This window comes from Tamandua tetradactyla, chromosome 22 (assembly GCF_023851605.1).
Source record: "Tamandua tetradactyla isolate mTamTet1 chromosome 22, mTamTet1.pri, whole genome shotgun sequence".
Classification (NCBI taxonomy): domain Eukaryota; kingdom Metazoa; phylum Chordata; class Mammalia; order Pilosa; family Myrmecophagidae; genus Tamandua; species Tamandua tetradactyla.
In genome coordinates this window covers 25,597,554-25,617,095 of record NC_135348.1, presented here as the reverse complement: position 1 = coordinate 25,617,095, position 19,542 = coordinate 25,597,554, and the positions used below count along the sequence as shown (strand labels likewise).

General features: G+C 35.1%; 1 protein-coding gene across 14 annotated transcripts in view; it reads right to left on the bottom strand.

The window, feature by feature from the left end:
- INPP4B (inositol polyphosphate-4-phosphatase type II B) overlaps positions 1–19,542 on the bottom strand; it is a 934,219-nt gene that overhangs the window by 162,990 nt on the left and 751,687 nt on the right. For all 14 annotated transcript variants that reach the window (XM_077139955.1, XM_077139941.1, XM_077139945.1 and 11 more), the window contains one exon: positions 10,547–10,655. In XM_077139955.1, the coding sequence (XP_076996070.1) occupies positions 10,547–10,655 (109 nt within the window). The remainder of the gene's footprint in view (positions 1–10,546; positions 10,656–19,542) is intronic.

Sequence of the window (19,542 nt, the reverse complement as noted above, 5' to 3'; positions counted from 1 at the left end):
AATAAAGCAATTAAGTTTTATTTTATAACTTATACTATATAATTTATATTAATAACCCAAATCACTCACTCTTTCTGACTATCTATCTACCTATCTATCTCCATCTCTTATTTATTGTTTTAATAAATAATAATTATTGGATGTACATTATGGCCCTAGCACTCTGCTAAATGGTTTTTAGGAATTATCTCATTTAATCCTGACAGCAACTCTTTGAAGAATAAATATAATTCCATTATACAGATGTGGAAACTGAAGGCTGGAAGTTAAATAACTTGGCCTGGATTACACAGTAGTAAGTGTACAGCCAGGGTTCAAATCCAGATCTTTTTTATTATACATTTTGAACTCTTAATTGTGTTTTATGACCTCTTGAACAATAAAGAGCATAGCTCTTTAAAACTTACTATAAAGCCACAGTGGTCAAAACAGCATGGTACTAGCACAGAGACAGAAGTATTTACTAATGGAATCAAATTGAAAGCACAGAAATAGACCACCAAATCCACGGTAATCTGATCTTCAACAAGGCTCCCAAATTCACTGAACTGGGACAAAACAGTCTTTTCAATAAATGGGCATGGGAGAACTGATATCAATAGCCAAATGAATGAAAGAGGACACATACTTTATACTTTATTCAAAAATTAAATTCAAAGTGGATCAGACACCTAAATATAAGAACTAGTATCATAAAGCTCCTTAAAGAGAATGTAGGGAAACACCCTCAAGACCTAGTAATAGGAGGTAGCTTCCTAAATTTTATACCCAAAGCACAAGAAAAAATAGATAAATGGGAACTCCTCAAAATCAGATGCTTCTATGCTTCAAAAGACTGTCAAAAAGATGAAGAATTAGTTCCACTCTAGAATAGGAAATGAGAAATTATTATCCTATACAAGTTAATGTAATACCTGGACATATTCCAGAGTATTTTGGGCAGAAAATTTAAGAAGTATCTGCAAAATTCTCTTGACAGCCTGGGGAAAAATGTGGAATTAATTAAATGTCCCCACCTTGGGAATTCCTGATAATTTCTCAGGCATTCGGGACTCCCAAAGTAACAAGTCAAGCCCTTGATCTTGAGGCTTGCCCTTAGGAAGCTTATTTCTGCAATGGCAAAGCTAGGCCTACAAGTAATTATATCTAAGAGTCACTCTCAGAGAGCCTTTTTTGTTGCTCAGATGTGGCCTCTCTCTTTAAGCCAACTCTGCAAATAAACACACTATCCTCCCCCATACATGGGACACTACTCCCAGGGATGAGCCTTGCCCTTGCTTTGTGGGATTGTGAATGTCTTCTTGACCAAAAAGGGGAAAAATAAATGTAAGAAAGTAAAGTTTCAGTGACTAAAAGATTTCAAATAGAGTCGAGAGGTCATTCTGGAAGTTATTCTTATGCAAGTTTTAGCCAGACGCTGCAGACTACCAGGGTATGCCAAACCCCAACCAACAATATTCTTGAAAACCCTAGGGAGTGCCCTCATCTCCACCTAGTCTTTATAAAAGTTCCTCTTAGTAAGTTTATTTTCTTAGTTTGATCCTACGCAAGTTAAGCCCTGAAACCAAGAGGTACCAGTCTCTCCAAGAACATCAACCAGATTTATTCCTCTATCTCATAAGGTCAACACTCCTTTCCAGCAGGAAGAAGTTAAACAGTCCTTGTCCAGATATTCCTGAAGACTGCAAGAAAGATTAAAAGAGAGGGAGAAGTGTAACTGAGAAATTAGGTTATAATAAATGACAGTGACTACTGATTCATAGAAATATTTCTTTTTAGTGTCTAGAATTTTACAAGAGCCAGGAGGAAATACCTGAAGTTGTTGAACTGTAAGTACTATTATGATCGTGTAAATATATTTTAAAAAATGGTTCTAGAGTTTGTATGGATCTATTTCTGGATGTTATGTTCTGTTCCACTGATATATATATATCTGACAATGCTACACAGTCTTACTCAACCTACCACTATTGTAAGCCTTAAAATTTCATAGAGTGTAACACTAGGGATAAGGGGTATGAGATGTTTGGGATTTTCTCTTCTCTTTTTATTTCCTTTTCTAGAGTAATGCATATGTTTTAAGATGATCATGGTGATGAACACACAACTATGTGCTGATAATGTGAATCACTAATCTGCTTGTATACTTTAGATGGATTGCAAGGTGTGTGAATATATCTGAAAGAAATTACATTAGAAACAATAACATCCCAAGGGCAATGAATGGCACCAGAATACTCCGGGTATGCTGCACAGAAACTTGATGTCTTCCTTGATACTGCTAGTTTCTTATTTCCCTTTCCAAACATATGCATGTAATCCAAGCAATTACCAAGTTCTGCTAAATCTCTCTAATCAATCTCCTTCTCTCTATCTATGCCTACACCATGCTAGCTCACACCACCTTTCTCCTCTGACTGGGTCACTGCAATCACTTCTTATGAGGCCAGCGTGATGTCAGGGAGGACAGCATTGGAATTATTCAGGCAAGATCCCATTTATTAAAGATTCTGCAATAATACTATCTTTATCATAATAGAAAAACCACTGTATGATTTTTCTATGATATAAATTCCAGGCGTACAATTTTTAAAACTTTTTTTTACTGTAAAATATAACATATGTACAAAGCAAAGAAAGAAAAAAGCAATAATTTCAAAGCATACTTCAACAAGAAGTTACAGAACAGACCTCAGAGTTTGTCATGGGCTACCATTCCACCATATTAGATTCTTCCTTCTAACTACTTCAAAACACTGGAGGTTAGAAGAAATATTAATATAGTGATTCAACAACCACATTCATTTTTCTTTGTTTGTTTTTGTTTGTTTTTCACATGCAGGCACCAGGAATCAAACCGGGTCTACAGCACAGCAGGCAAGAACTCTGCCACTGAGCCGACATGGCCCACCTCGTTTTTTTTTTTTTTTTTTTAAGTTAATAGTTTTACTATAATCTTGCAAAGAATGAGGTACTATATAGTATAGCTTTTAAATCTCTAGTAACACATTATTTTTCTTTTCTCTAGCAATTAATCTGCAGTCAACTTCCTTTTTGGTGGCTTTCTGCATTTGGGGTGAAGGATATTATATATCGATATATACACAGCTTATAAAAATTTTTGGAAATCACTGGGTTTAAAGATCTTCCTTTAATTAAATGCAAATGAACTGAGACAATATAACTGTTCCATGGTTTAAAATAAATACATATATATATATATATATATATTTAGTTTCTATTCTAGCGGAATACTACTCCTGATTTATAGAAATAAGTCTTCAAGCCATATTCTGTTTTTGTATTGCGTTTTTAGTTTGTCTGTAATTTGCTTATGAGATTTAACATTTTTAGTTCTTTTATGCCCTGATATTCCTATTGATTTACGTTTTAAATGCCAGAAATCATATCTTAATAGTTACATGAAATTAAAAAGTTCAATTGCAAAGCCAAATTATTTTCCTAAGAAATAGTGATAATTTACTTAGTAAGTTCTTCCTCAAATATCTCAATATTTTAACCCCTCTTTCCAACAATCTGGGAAATCAAGACAAATCAATCACATCGATAGTGCAAATAAGAAATCTGAAGGGTGAGAAATTTAATGGCTTTCTGAACTCCAACAATCAGGACTGTTGATGTTTCTTGTCATTCTCAGACACTGCTTTCTCCATCAAATTTATTGTCATTACATATTCTGGAATCAATACCAAGCATTTTTATTACAATTAAACAAGTCATTTTCTTTAAAGGAAAGATAAATTTAAAAAAATTCTTAACTGTTACATCATACATAGTACATTTTGCCTAAGCTTTAGTCTATAATTTGCTTCATAAGTTTTGTGTAGGTTATTGTTATGCCACCACTTATCAGATGTTAACGTTACTACTGCATTACTAATATTGAATCAGATTTTAAGTTGGTTAGTTTTATAACAGTTGTCACCTTTTCCCATCAGAACACATAAAAGTGTATTTTCCTTTTTTAGTGAGGTGTAAGCAAACCTTACATCTGACAATCGGCTGTTTGTAGAGTTCAAGACACTTCCCATAAGGAAACGTTCTTTGTTTTTCTTTTACCTAATTCAGTCATACTGATCTTTTTGAGCAGAGCAATTTGTGCTTTCTTATACTCCCATGACAAGAAATACTTTCATTTCACTCATTCTTTCAACAACATTTATCAACTTAGTTCCTGGGGATTCTATAGCAAACCACAAAAGTCCCTAGGGAAATTTTTACACTGGAGCCTTAAAGCAGACCTAGCTTAGCGAAAGAGTCAGAGAAAGCTTCCAGACACTTTAAGCTGAGATCTGTGGTTGCAACTGAGGAAACGTGCAACGGTTCACCATAAAGGGCAGTGTGTGAAAGTGTGTGTGTGTGTGTGGGGGGGGTGATGATGTGAGTGATGACAAATGAAGTTAGAGAAGAAAGTAAGGCCATCTTACAAGGAAATGCATTATATACCTTCAATTTTATCCCCCAGGCAAAAGGCAGCTCAGAAGAGTTTAAAATGATGAAATCAAAGGATTCTATTTGCCTTTTAGAAATGTTATTCCAACAAAGTGAGGAAAATGGACTGGATGAAAGCTCCTTAACTGTGACCCATTAAGGCTACAAGGGAAGTAAAAATAAAATATTAGGAGGAAGAATTCAGGAGAGTTTGGAAAGTTGGAAAGCATGATTAAGAGGCTTGGCAGAACATTCAGTCTCTATGGGTAGTATTATCCTAACCCCTAATTTGTTATTGAAATGAATAATTATAGAGAAATAAGAGGGCAAAATTGATAAAACTGATCACTTTTTTTTTTTAATGAAAGCAAGGAAGGGAAAGAAGTCAAGCATTTCCAGGCTTCCAAATTGAAAAGCAACTCCCAGATAGAAGAAGCTTGAGAGAGTGAGGGAATGAAAGATGATTTAATATGTCAACCTTGAGGTGTCTGGAAGAAAACATTAAAGTGGAGATATCTGCTGGAGGGTTGGAAATACATGCCCGGATCTCCCAAGACATAAGTGGGCTTAACTCAGAGATGGTGTCTGAAGACCAGTGTTCAAAATTGTGTAGGAAATCAGATTTTTATACATTTTGATAAAACTGTTCTGGAGGGCAGCATGGCAGTATCTCTAAAATCTAACCATCTTTTAACTGAGAAATTCCACTCAAGGAATTTAGCAAGAAGCAACACAAGTTTGCAGAAACATGAATAATAACGTGTTATAACCTTGGTGGCTATAACAAAATTTAGAAACAATATCAGTGGTCATCACTGTGGAAGAGGACTCCCAGGGATGAATCCAGACCTGGCACCATGGGATCAACATTTCCCCTGACCAAATGGCGGAAAAGAAGCATAATTAATAAAGTATCGGTGGCAGAGAGAGTTCAAATAGAGTCGAGAGGCTACTCTGCAGGTTGCTTTTTATGCAAGCTTCAAGTGGACCTTGCTACCTATCATAACCTGCCAACCCCCAACCAGGACCATTCCAGTCAATCCTAAAGAACACTTAGGGCAATATATAAGATTCTACATGGGTTCCAGACACTAGAATAACTTCCCCGAAACCTACAACCTCCAGATGGGTCCCTGGTCCAGATAAGTCCTGAAACCTAGCCCAGCCTCTCCAGAACATCAGATAGTTCCATCTCCCTACCCCATATTAGTGACAGAACCTTCTAATATCAAAAATTTAGAATTGCCATCACCCAAAGAACCCCAAAGAGAGGGATGGAAAGATCAAAGGTCTTGGTGGAATTATACATAGAAGATAGGACTTAACAAATGAACATGAACGCTGAATCATTAAATTTATGTCTTTTAGTCTCCAGTATTTTAGTGCAGCTAGAAGTAAACACTTAAAATTGTGAAACTGTAACCCATGTCAAAGTCTGAAATATGTTCTACAACTAATTGTGGTGCTGTGCTTGGAAATTTATAGCTTTATATATATATGTTATTGTTCACAAAAAAAGAAGAAAAAAAATTGATTGCGATGATAAAAAGGTATTTAAACCTGCTACCTCCTATATTCTGGAGCAGCTAGAAGGAAATATCTGAGAGGACTGTATGGTAGCCCATGAGAAACTCTGGAATCTATCCTGTAACCACTTTTTGAAGAGTGCTTTGAAAATTATTGCATTTTTATTCCTTTGATTTGTATATATGTTATGCCATACAACAAAAAACATACATATCAGTGGTCATCAAAAGAGTATTGGCCAGATAATCATGCCATGGTCAATCAATAAAATCCTATTTAACTTTTAGAAAGATATTATCTATATGTACTGAAATAGAAAGTTGTAAAACATTTTTTTTTTAGCAAAAGTACACTTGTTTATATATTTTACATAAATAACAGCTAATATCTGCCACACGCTCAGGATGAATACCACAGAAACATTGTGCCCCTTCCCCACCAAAAGGGTGATTCTAGAAGGGGGGTCAGTGAGCAGAGCTCAGACTTCCACCCTCCACTGCAATAATGACAAGACATCCTTTTCCAGTAAAGCCAGTGAGCAGAATCCTGTCTTTTACTCCCTCCTTTCCCCTACAGGCTACACATTATTCATAGCTAATATACTTTTTATTTTTTTATTGTAAAATATAACATACACACAAAGAAAAAGAGAAAAAAAACAATTTCCAAAGCATATCTCAAAAAAGTAGATACAGAACAAATCCCAGAATTTGTCATGGGCTACTATTCCACCATCTCAGAATTTTCCTTCCAGCTGCTCCAAAACACTGGAGGCTAGAAGGAATATTAACATAGTGATTCAGCAGGCATACTTGTTTGTTAAATCCTATTTTCTCTGTCATACCTCCTCCTTCTCTTTTGATCTTTCTTCCAGTCTATAGGGATGCTTAGGCAATGCCTATTCTGTTCTATAAATATATATATAGTTTTTCCCTCCTTGGACCCTCAAGGGACCCTACCAACACTCAATACTTTTTAATTATCAGCCCACCATAATCTGAGATATATTCTGGTATTACATTAAGCTATACAAAATTACAAGGCTTCATTCCCATTTCAGAGTCCAAGACTTTGTGTTGTTTAAATGAGCCATCAAGACTGGTTAATTTAACCTAAATAAAAATGCAGGTTCTAGACATAATAAACCACTCTGCCTTTGGTCTCATATAGCAGGTGAAGGTCTAGAGTACGTACACCATCATCTTTTACACTGTACTCTGATTACCTTAGAGGAAGCCAGATTGACTTCGTTTTTAACTGTAATTGAGGCCTGATGTATTTCTTCAGTGACTTTGACTGCTATTATACAGCTATGTTCACTTTCAGGGCTGTAGCACTCCATCTCTGGGTCTTAGGTGTCCCAGAGTTATTCAAAGTCCCAGGGATATATAAATTGCTCAATGTCTCAGAATCTAGAAATAGATTTACAACTTCAGACTAAGAATGGCTGCTTAAAAACGTACAAATCTAGGCTCCAATTTTCTTATGAGTATTTTCTGAAAGAGACCATAGTTTCTTTTGTTTCTGGCTTATTTTGCAGAACACATCGTCCCTGAGGTTCACTCAATTCATTGTATGCCTCCTAACAGCCTTCCTTTTTGTAGCCACATCATATTTTATCATTTATATGTATCACAGTTTGCCATTCAGCTTCTCAGTCATTTTGCCCTTTGGCTCCCTCAATCTATTGGGCATTATGGATAATGTCCAAAATAAACTATGTCTAACAGTATCCTTACTTGGCTGTACAACCAGCAGCACTCTCAATTTTAGACAATTTTCATTCGTTTATAGCAACAAAAAAGAACCTATAAACATGTCATAAACCATCAAATCAAAACTATCCTCCCATTTGTTCCTCCCCCCCAATTAGTTGTCACTGGTATCTCTATGGTACTGTTGATGCCTTCCTGTGAACATCGGCTAGAGCACAGATATTTAGTTTTCCCCCAAACTCTACTACTATTGACTCTTTGTCAACCATCGAAGCTTTGCAATAATTCATATGAAAATTTATTTATAATTGTATATTAATCAGCGCAATACATGGCACTATAATCCCCTTTCAATCATATTCACTTCAATATGCTAATATACATAGCTTATATTAAACTTAATGATGAAAGAATCAATGTTTTCTTCCCAAGATTAAAAAAAAAAGGCAATATCTTCTTTCTGATCCCTATTCCACATACTATCAGGAGTTTTAGTAAGGGTGATAAGGTTAAAAATGGAAATAAATGGAATATAGATGGGACGGGAAGAAACGACAATGTCCCTATATGCATGCTGATCATTAGCTGCATTGGAAATCCTAAGAAATTTACAAAAATCCTCTTAGAACTAATAAGTGAATTTAACAAGGTCAAAGAATAACAGCTCAGCACTTAAAATCAATAGCATTTCTTTATGCTAGGAATGAATAATTGCTGCTTTAGCCAGCTGACATGATGGATTATATTGATTTATTTTCAAATACTGAACTAGTTTTGAAAATAACTGCAAATCATTATATAAGGAAAGATTCATATTTAGAATATACAAAAACTCTCAAAACTCAACATTAAAAAAATACAATACCATTAGAAAAGGATAAAAGACATGAAATGATATTTAACCAAAGAGGATACACAGATGGCAAATAAACACATGAAAAGTTGTTTAATACACTAACCATCAGGGAAGGATAAATAAAAGCTATGATGAAATACTAGCTAAAATAAATAAATGAAAGAATACACATATTACCAAAAGCTGATGGGGATATAAAGTGAATAAACTCTTGTACATTGCTGGTGGTACAGCCATTTAGGAAAAGAGTTTGTCAGTCTCTTATGAAACTAAACATACACTTAACTATGTGTATGTTACTTATATAGGCACTTATATATGTCATTTGCTATATGATCCACCAACTACAGTTCTAGAGACTTACTCTAGAGAAAGGAAGACTTATATTTACATGAAAAACCTAGAAACCTTTATTGCAGCCCCAAAGTGGAAACAATCAAAAATTGGAAACAACCACAATGTGTTTTAATGGGTGTCTAGATAAATAAATTGTGGTGTTTCCATAGAATGGAATACTACTCAGCTATAAAAAGGAATACGCTACAGATAATGCAACAATTCGCATGAATCTCAAAGGCATTATGATGAGTGAAAAAAGCCAATCTCAAGTGGTTACTGCATGAGTCCATTTAAATAGCATGTTTGAAGAGATAAAATTATAGAAGTAGAGAGTAGATCATGGTTGCTAGGGGTTCAGTTTAGGGGATATGTACAAGTGATAAGGTGCAATCTGAGGGAGTTTTCTGGTGGTGATATTACAATTTTATATGATGACTGTGGTGATAGTTTCTCTTATCTATATATGTGATACAATCTCATAGAATTATATACCCTCTCTACCATCAGAAAAAAAAGTAAATGAAGAAATCTGAATAAAAGCTGTAGCTAAGTTAATATTGTACCAAAGTTTAATTGCTTAAAAAATAGATATAATTCACACACACATTTGCACCACATAATAAATTGCTAAAACTTAAAAAAAATTTTTTTTTGCTTTACCTCTCAGAGAGATTTTTCTATACTACTATGAAACCAAATGTGTCTAAAGAATAACTATTTTTCTCTAACTTTCAAAATTGGAGTTCTGATTCCAAGAAAAGTAACTACTTGAAAGGAAAGTTATCCTTCATGCTTTGACAATACATTTTTTATGGTTTGCAACCAGAAGATCATGGGATAATCTCAACTGAATGAGATGTGGGGAGATGAGATAAACTACCGATATAGAAATTTTTTTATAAGACAATGTTTGAAAGTAGCTCAAAAGAAAATGGAAAAATTAACTATCAAAATTATAAATAACAGGGTGGGCCACAGTGACTCAGCAGGCAGAGCTCTCGCCTGCCATGCCGGAGACCCAGGTTCGATTCCCAGTAACTGCCCATGCAAAAACAAACACACAAACAAACAAATATTATAAAGAACAATGTTGATGCTTAGGTTTTTGTGTCATGTCCTTTCTTACAAATAGAAAAGCTTCCCAAATTAATCTCATCACCGAACTGAGAGAATTTGTATTGCTGTCTCTTCATCAAATGGCACAGTTAGATAGTAGTGCAGTTATGTATCAGACCTCAGGACACACTGGAAATCACTAATAGGGTCAGTGTAATAGATTAGGAATCATGCTCTTAATTAAGTATCTTTGGTTCTTAATTACACTGGGTTTTCAGGTAAATCTTTGTTAGAACACCATTCCATTGAGGGAACAATGGTGATACTAGAACATCTTCTCTTTCTCAGTAGCATGGCTTTCAGATTTTTTTTCTGCCAGCACAGTGCTACTATATAAGCAACACACTCAAACATTTCAATTAATTTCTGCTCAAGTAGTTTTGGCCAATGCAACAATCTGAAGCTATGAGCGGGTTGCAGATGTCAAGAGCTATTTGTTTCAGTGGACCAAGCTTCTTTATCCTAATCTTACATGCAGATTTTCCCAAAGGGAAGATAATATCATTAATGTAATATGTATCTCCTCTCTGACATTACTTACTTTCTTCTCTCTGTTTCAAATCTATGAAGCAGTTTCCGAAGACCACCATTCTTGAATCCCTGAAAATGGGCAGCTGGAGCTCCCACAGTGATGACATCGTAGAGAGCATCTGGAACAGGAAAGGACAAGGAGCTGAACACTTGGCAAACATATATCTCGGGCACACTGTTTGCACTGAAGCATGCACACTGTGGGAAGTCTGAGAAACTATTCTGCTTACTTTTTCTGGAATACCTATGAGCTTTTATCTCAAGGGGGCAAAAGAAGCTAATCAATCTTTCTAAAAGCCACCTGTGCACCTAAATAAGTTCTAAAATTTCTCTGATTTATGACTACATCTTAATTATGTGCTACTGTGTAGAACAGTATGTTCTTTCATTCTTTTTATACTTATTGAGATAACATGTTAATTGGCCTTTTGTGTATTTTATTTTACCGAGGCTTGCATCATTTAGTTTGCAATCACATTGAAATTCAAAAATAATGAATAATCTTTCAACCAAAAGTCAGAGAATAAAGACCAAAACATTAATTTATTTCTGCTCAAGGGCAGAATAGTACTAGTATATTAAAAAATAATTCTACACAGTAGTTTCCTGCTTGTGTACATTAAATCATAGATAATTTTGAATGCCTGGTTATACAATTTCCTTATGTGACAGAGAGAATACATAAAATATCTCCATCTATTTTCTAGCGGAATACTTTGTTGTTATAATTTAAAAATCCATACATTTAGATTGAAACTAAATCCTTTGATCTTGAAAGCCATAAAGTTTGGTATGTATTAAGTTTATGGCTCTACAACATGCCATCATTTTTAAATTCTAATGTAAAAGCATCCTCATAAGGAGAAAGAATGAATGCCCCCTTGTCAAACTACACTCATTTGAGAAGCCTAATTTCACAGTAGATTCTTTCAAGTTGAGTTCGGTATTGAGCTATTGGTTGTATTTCTGATCTAATTTACTGGGAAGACATAAGTTATTTTATCAGCTTCAGGTAAATTCCACAACTTTCTCAAAGTCAATGAATCCACATGCACCTGAAATATTTTTTTAATAAAAAATATCATCAAGTGAAAGACTTCTGCAGCATGCAGAGGTTGCAGAAAGAGAATGCAAGTGAGACATACATTGAATCATCACTCAGTTGATGGCTATAGTTATAACCTCTTGCCCTTTTAAAATGTCCTGATACAAACTAGAAGTCAGCTTTTCTTAAAATAACAGAATACTAGGTATAAAGGAAACATAAAGATTTTCTAGTTGAAGGCATTTTAACCAAGGGCAGAGGTAATAAGAGCTTTAGGTTGTCCAAGGTGGTATGTAAATTGTATAAGTGCAGCTGTCTTATTTCAAGGAAAGGTGTCAAAGTTTTCAGCATCTTCTTAAAGATTATGCGGCCACCCAAAAGTTAAGAACACTGAATTCTAGTCCACCTTCGGTTTTGGATGAGAAAACAGCACAAAGAAGTTAACCGCTTTGTCTAAGCTTTCAATCCAAGCTCCCTTACTGCCAGGGTCTTCTGACTTTCCACCCAGGAAGGGGCAGCCAGTATTATTCCCTGGTGGTTTAGGCCACTGAGTCCCTGATTCTGGATCCCAGCTCCACTACTTAAGTGGCACTGCAAAAATCACTTAACTCTATGCTTCAGTTTCTTCAGCTATAAAATGGAGTTGAAAGTAGTTAAAAATGACAAATAATTAGTAAATATTATCAAGGAGTACTATTTTCCTTATAAAAAACAATTCTACCAATAAAGCAAAGAAAGGTAGAATTTTAAGTTCTGTTTATTTCTCCATAAAAATAGAGATTTCTGTCTGAAAAGGAAAAGTGACACTGAGGTTCAGTGTTCTGAATAGAACCAGTTCTGGTATTCACTTAAATTAAATTCAAAAATAAAAACAATCATAGTCCTGCAGTACAATATGAGGTATATCTGCTAAAACCTGGATGACCAGTAATCACAACATATGTAGAAGTGACTAAAAACCACATGTAAATATGTTCCACTAAGCCCAAACTCAATGCATCCTTAACTCAACTTCCAAAAATTAACAATAAAAAGCATGTAGCCTTTCCATTGGATCCAAAAAACAAAAAAAAAAGGAAAAAGCTCTGGCCTCTCTTATACCACCAAATACAAGGAGAAGAACAAAGGAAGGAAAATATGAGCAGGGACAGCAGTCTTTACTGACAAAGGTTAAAATTTTTAAAAATTTGCAAAAACATTTGACCATAAACATGTTGCTAGGGTTCCTTCTAGGGCCTTGAAAGGGGCCCATACAAATGGGGAGCCTGAAACTTATAGCTTCTTGTGAATCTGCTTCTTCAGTTCATCCACAGTTTTTGCCTTTTTCAGAGCTGCTTTCTAGGACCAGAAAATTGCTCTCTCTTTTTCAATCCACCCTAGTGCTCATGAGAATCTAGAGATCCACAGTGGAACCAAGAAAGTTTGAAGAAGTAAGGAAGAACAGCAAGTCACCTACATATTATCTGCTCCTCACAATAAAGAAGTAATAATTTGTAAAGCTAAATGGAGTTTGTGTTCCTTGAATGCATCTATAGTATAGAACTCCCAATATTATTACCAAGATGCTTCATTTCCATAGTTAACTTTCACCTCTTTCCCTACTACTTTCTATTAATGAATTCATCCCTTTCAGAGCTTTAACACTGTGTTTTTCCTGAGGCCTATAAAATCTCCACTGCGGGCTAGTTCTGACCTCTTCCAAGCTAAATAATTCAATTCCTATCTGCTTTCTTTGCAGCTCCAAGTAAGTGTCAATCAGTTTATTAAGCTTAATTTGTTCTAACTTCTGACCCCTGTTCCCTCCCCGTTTTCTTGCAACCACTATAGACACCACAACTCTTTCCCTTCAAACTTCTTGAGTCCTCAAGATCACTTTCAATTCAGGTCTTTCCCAGTTCTAATAATCCTACTGCAAAGTCTTAACTCTCTTTCCCATGTTAAGTATGTTTAGCTTAGCATGGACTTTCACAGCAGGGTTCCAACTGCCTCTTCGTGTAGCCCTCCCTGCATATACAGCACTGGAATTTGCTTCTCCATGTGTGTGGCCACTGAGTCAGTCTGCCTATAACATGGGCTCCCACGCTTCCATTCCTCTGCATATTTTTGCGTATTTTCAGAAGAACATCCATTTGCTTCAACATCGTTGATTTGGCTCTACTTTTTCTTTGGTCACGTCTCCCAAAGTTTTGTAACTCCATGAACGTGGAAATTGGTGTAGCAGTATGCAGGGGCCTATCCCTAGTGACTGACATGTAGGAGGAATCCATCATTTATGATATCATTTGCTGTTGTCCAGTCACAACAATAATTTTATGTTCCTTGGATACTGTATATATTTTGTAGTCTTTACATCTTTGTCCTTGTGTTCTCTAGCTTGGAAGCCTCTTTCCTTCCCCAACCCCATTTCTTTATAGGTCACTGAATTTTCACTCCTCTTTTTATAATAAATTCTATTACTACGTTCTCTGTGATATCTTCCTGATTCTATCAGTAAGAAATAACCGTATTTCCATACTTTTTATCTATATTTCCACATTGTTTTGCTTTTTATCTTTAAGATTTATTTTATTCTTTCTTATGATACTTAGTTCCTAAATGTAAATGAAATAATGAATAAGGCCAAAAATATCTGGGCCATAATTGTTTGAGACCTATTTTCTCCACATTCTTTGTGGCTAAAAGCTATGTTTCCTTAATAAAGGATAACAATGTTAATAAAATTGATGCCTGGCACATAGTAGGAGCACAGTAAAAATTATTAAATGGATGATAACTGTCAACATTTTTTCGAATGTCCTCATGTGCCATTATATCATATCAGGCACTCTGCATTCACAACCTCATTTAGTTTTCACAACCTTCCTATAAAGTCAATATTATTTCCCCCAATTTACAGATAATAAGAACATTCTCTATGAGATTAAAGTCACTTGTCTAAAGTTTTTGATTTGATATATATATTCCAAAGTTAGTTTCACTAAAAGGAAAACAAAGCAAAGCACAAAGACCTTTGATTAATTATATTAACACGCTCTTCAATGCCTTAGTCATGGTTTTAGTCTCCACGAGCTACAGCTCATCATATACTGGATGTTCCATGACTCGCTGGCATTGAAATTCTAGATAGTTGCTTCCAAAATAGAGGCTTTTGTTTCATGAAGACATCAAAAGGAAGGCTAAACACTTAGTGCTAATTGTGGTCTCAGAGATGAAACAAAGCTTGTAATCCACAAAACTCAAGAAGATGATTAAACTGGACTGACTGGTATTGTCCCAAGCTGCATCCATTCACAGAACAGACACCCATGGAACGTAGGTCATTTTCAGGGGCTACCCTAACTTCCAGGGCAGATTTAAAATTGAAGCAGACAATTGATATTAGAATTGCTCTAATTCTTATATGACAGGCCTAAAGATGCTTCAGTGTGATTTGCTGCAGCATCACTCAAAAAGGCACACACAACTGTAAATAATATTCATTTTGAATTATCATCTCAATTACGTTTTCTCCTTGGCATCACTTATATTTTTATGCAGTTATTTTTTCTTTTCTTTTATCCTTAAATTCTTTCTCTTTTCTTCCACTTTCCTTTTCCATCTTTCTTTTACCTTATTACTCTTTCATCTCTATCCCACAATACTCTTGTCACAGCCACAATTCCCATATCTTGCCATTCTACTCACAGTTTTTCCTGTCGATACCCTAGGCTCCTTTCTCTCTGTTCCTCTGATTCAGAGAACCAACATTCTTATTTATAATCCCTGCAAGTACTCTTTTCTTTTTTCCTTTTTTTACTTTTTCCTAAGTCTTCATATACTTCTTAATATGCCCACTGTTTTTCTACTATTAATTTATAATGTAGACAAACACAATATGTGGCAATAGGATGAAGAAATTTTAAACATCTGAGGGATAGGGAATGTTTCTCATCTCAGTCATGGTTACAATTCATATTCCTTGCTCAATTTAATTTGATAGATATTCTACGCAGTCTACCCAAGTATCAGAAAAGAAAAAAATATCATAACTAATTAAATGTCTGTTCTTTAATTCTGTTCTAATACTCAGAGTCTCCATAGGCTCCTCCCATTACCTAAATTGCCCTTTCCCCTTTCACTTTCCTCTTCTCAACACTTTGACAATTTTGCATTTAGACTCAGCTTATGAGGCATTTCCTACTTAGAGTCCCTTCTGCAATCTATCCAACAAAAACACTTTCTCTTTCTCGGCTATTGTAGCCCTAGATCTCTGGCTTTGTTATAGCATTAATGACTTTCTATATCACATAAAATAATTTTGCTAATTATTGTAGTTTCTCCTTTAGACTTATATTATGTATTTAATGCCTCTTTTTTCCCCAAAACACAAATCATAGTAATATGCATATTGTAGGCATTCAATAAATGTCAAAAAATATCTAAGTGGATAAATATTCTAAGGTTTAATTCATTTAATCTTAAGATCAACTGGTAATGTACAATTTTAAATTGAAGACTAAAAATTTCAATACATCATACAGATGAAGTATATTATGGTCTGACTTTAAAATACATATATTCTCCTGGATCCTATCGTTCTATAAAGAACAAAGAGCTTATGACTAAATTGTTCACACTGTTTCTGCAGGATTTAATTACATCTTACTATGCTGTATAAAATGGGAAGAAAGATCGAAAACTTGCTTTAAATTTTATTATTATTTTTTTAGGGCCAGTAGTCAAGGAGGAATGAGTTGCTGGAAGCTGCGGGAGCCACTGTGTACACAAGACACCCTCTGGGAAACATGGGGAATGGAAGAGGCTTCGGAGGTTTCCAGTCAAGTAACAGAACCAGGTCGGGACTCAGAGCCAGTTAACGTCATGGTCAACCCCCAAGGACAGCATGGCTTTGGTTCTCATAAAAACAGAGAGAGAAGCCCTGGATGCTGTCAGATTAGGCTTATGGCAACTGTGAGTGAGCAGCCTGCTGGTGTCCGCAGTCCTGTGTGCACCAGGGAGGCCGGGGAGGTGGAGAGAGAGCTGGGAGGGAGAGTAGCATGCTCATGAACTCACTGGAGACCGAGCACATGCTTAGCCTCCGGGGACTCCTTGTGACATACAGGCCGAGTGAGGGGCTGGCTGGGAGTGGCTTGGGCTGGCCTTGATTCTGGGAAGGACTTCAAAGGAGGGATTGGTGTCCCAGGAGGTGGTCCTTGGCTTTGCACTTCTCAGAACTAGATGAGAACGGGACATCTCTATTGTTGATTGAATATTGCATTTATTTTATTTTTCAGATAATTTTAGACTTCCAGAAGAATTGAAATATTAGAATCTCCAGCTTCCTTAATGTTAGTATCTAACATGACCATAGAATAATTACCAAAGTTTGGAAATTAACCTTGGTAAAATATTCTTAAATAAAATAGAGAATTTATAGGATTCAGTTTTCCACTCTGAAGAAAACCACTGGAAAATAGCTGCTGAATGCTATTCTCGGAATCGACATGGATTTAAGCCAAAGGAAAGAGCTTTGCTCTTCAGTCATAGGTATGTTTACTCTGTCATATGATCTGAAATAAGAACATATATGCAGTTGTGTAATCCCTACTTAGAGAGAGTTTCTGTTACACTTATAACTGATCAATTAAGTTTAAAATATGACTACTTTAATGAAAATCACAAATATATTTTCTTGGGGACTCTTAATATTTTGCAATTGTCATTTAGTAATTATCAATTATCAATATCCCAATGTTGGAACAGCTATGTTGATCTCTTTTTTGTCCCCTTAACCTTGAATTTCACTTACAATTACTGCAAAAATAAGCAACAGACCAATGTATACCAGAGTTCTCATTTCCTGTTCACAATTTAACTTATAAAGGATGATATACTTTTTAAAGTACAAAGTTCATTCCTAGCTGGTGCACATGTATTCCTAAATTTCAAAGTAACTTCAATTTATTTTTCCATCTAGGACAGAGCAAATATACAAAAAAGAGTTAATAAGAAGAAATTAAAAATCTAAGATAAAAATCTGATCAGCATTTTCTACTCATTTCTCTCATTTAAATTCTACTATTTAAATTATATATCTTCATCATTTGACTAGCCTTTAGTGGTCTATAATAAAAACCTCAGATTCTTGGCACTAAAAGACAATTATAAATATCCAGATGGGTATATTTTAAGAAAACAGGCAAAAAAAATAAAATTCTGGGTTTTCTTACTTTGACATTTTATAGTATGTCAAAAATTGGTTTTGGCTACTTGAAAACGGCATAGTATATGACATGATAGGAAAGAGGAATTTAAGCTGTTGAGTCTCATCAACCTAAAAATATCAGATTGGTTTGAGATTTAATAATTGGACTGCCCTTGTGGCTATTTAAAAGTCATTTAATAATAGAAATGACATAATAACTCTGATTTGTTGTTTGTTTCCCAGAAGATCTCTTTAAAACTCCTACAACTATAAAAATAGTGCTAATGAAAAAAAAAATGTAGCCATGCTGATCTCATTTCAAGAAACTATTTAAAACATAATCTCCGACTTCAAAATGACATGCAATATTATTCTGACATGAATTATGAGGCCTTAAGGAATTTTAAGGGAAATCTATTTCAAAATACTCCAAGCAATCTGGCAATTAAGCTTAAACATATCTAAAGGCAATTAAGATTTGTTAATGAGGGGAAACACCCCAGCTCTAGAGATACAGAAATCTGGGAGCTCTACTTGTTTGCTCCTTCCTTCAGGATAGATAGAAAACAAAAGAAAGGCCAAAGATGTCAGCTGGGTTCACCCACAGTTATACAGTAAATTCTGGCCAGTGTTGTACCTGATTCCAACTACAACTTTGCAATATAGATAGTAGTGCTTTTTTTTTTTTCTTGGCAATTACAGAAACTCAAAAATTAAGTCCTTTTTATGGCAATTTAAAGAAACCTATTTGAGACATCTGGAAAAAACTGGTGGGGGGTAGGGATGCGGCTGGCCGCTGTGCCTCACTCATGCAGGCCTGTCCCCTATGAGTGCAAATCAGAAACTGAAAAGACATCAGAGAGTCTCTTTGGTTCTCATCTTTTTTGTGGTTTCCTTCAATTATCGTATCTCTCTGATTTTCCCAGTCTAAGGGAAAAATGGCCAGTTTTTGATTCCCAGGAACACAAGCTATAATTAAATTCGTAAGTGGAGATTGTATCTGATTGCCAAACTGAATCCAGGAGAATTACTTGACAGCTTTGGTCAAGTGTCCACACTAATCTCTGTTTTTGAACACCTACTATGTGCCAAGCTCTGTGATGATTCAATCAGTTACATCTAATGGGAAGACTCACAGAGCACACTCAGGGAAAAATGTCTGTTATTTTAAAAGCACTCATATTTAAAGTCAGTCATATGTTAATAATGGCAACGAGCCCTATAAATTAAAACTGTTACAAAGTACAACTGGTCTGACAAAAAAAGAAATAATTGCTTTAATTTCAGTTTGTTACATTTCTAGCAAAATATAGTCATTAATGTATACAATAATGTGCAATTATATATCTATAACATATAAAATGATTACAGCATAGAGTACTATAAAGTACTATAATATCACAAGAATATATATTACAATGTGCACAACTGATGCTCTATGAAAAATAAAAAAAGTATTCAGGTATATTGGAGTGAGAACTTCTATTTTTCATTTGGGGGATCTCTGCTGTTTCAGATCTCTACTGTTGGTTGGTATTCTATTTGGTATATGTAACTAATGAACAAGAATAAAAAATTATCTTAATGGGTCTGGGGGCACTCGAAGTTAACTGGAAGTTACTTATTTGTCAGTGAGAGACATGATGACATTACTTCTACTCAATTATATGTTTCCAGAGATAGACAGTAGCGTTATATTTGTTGAATCTGTCTGCTATTGTTTGCAAAGCTGCCTCTCCAACTATAGCAGGTATATTAATCAAATGTGAATAGACAT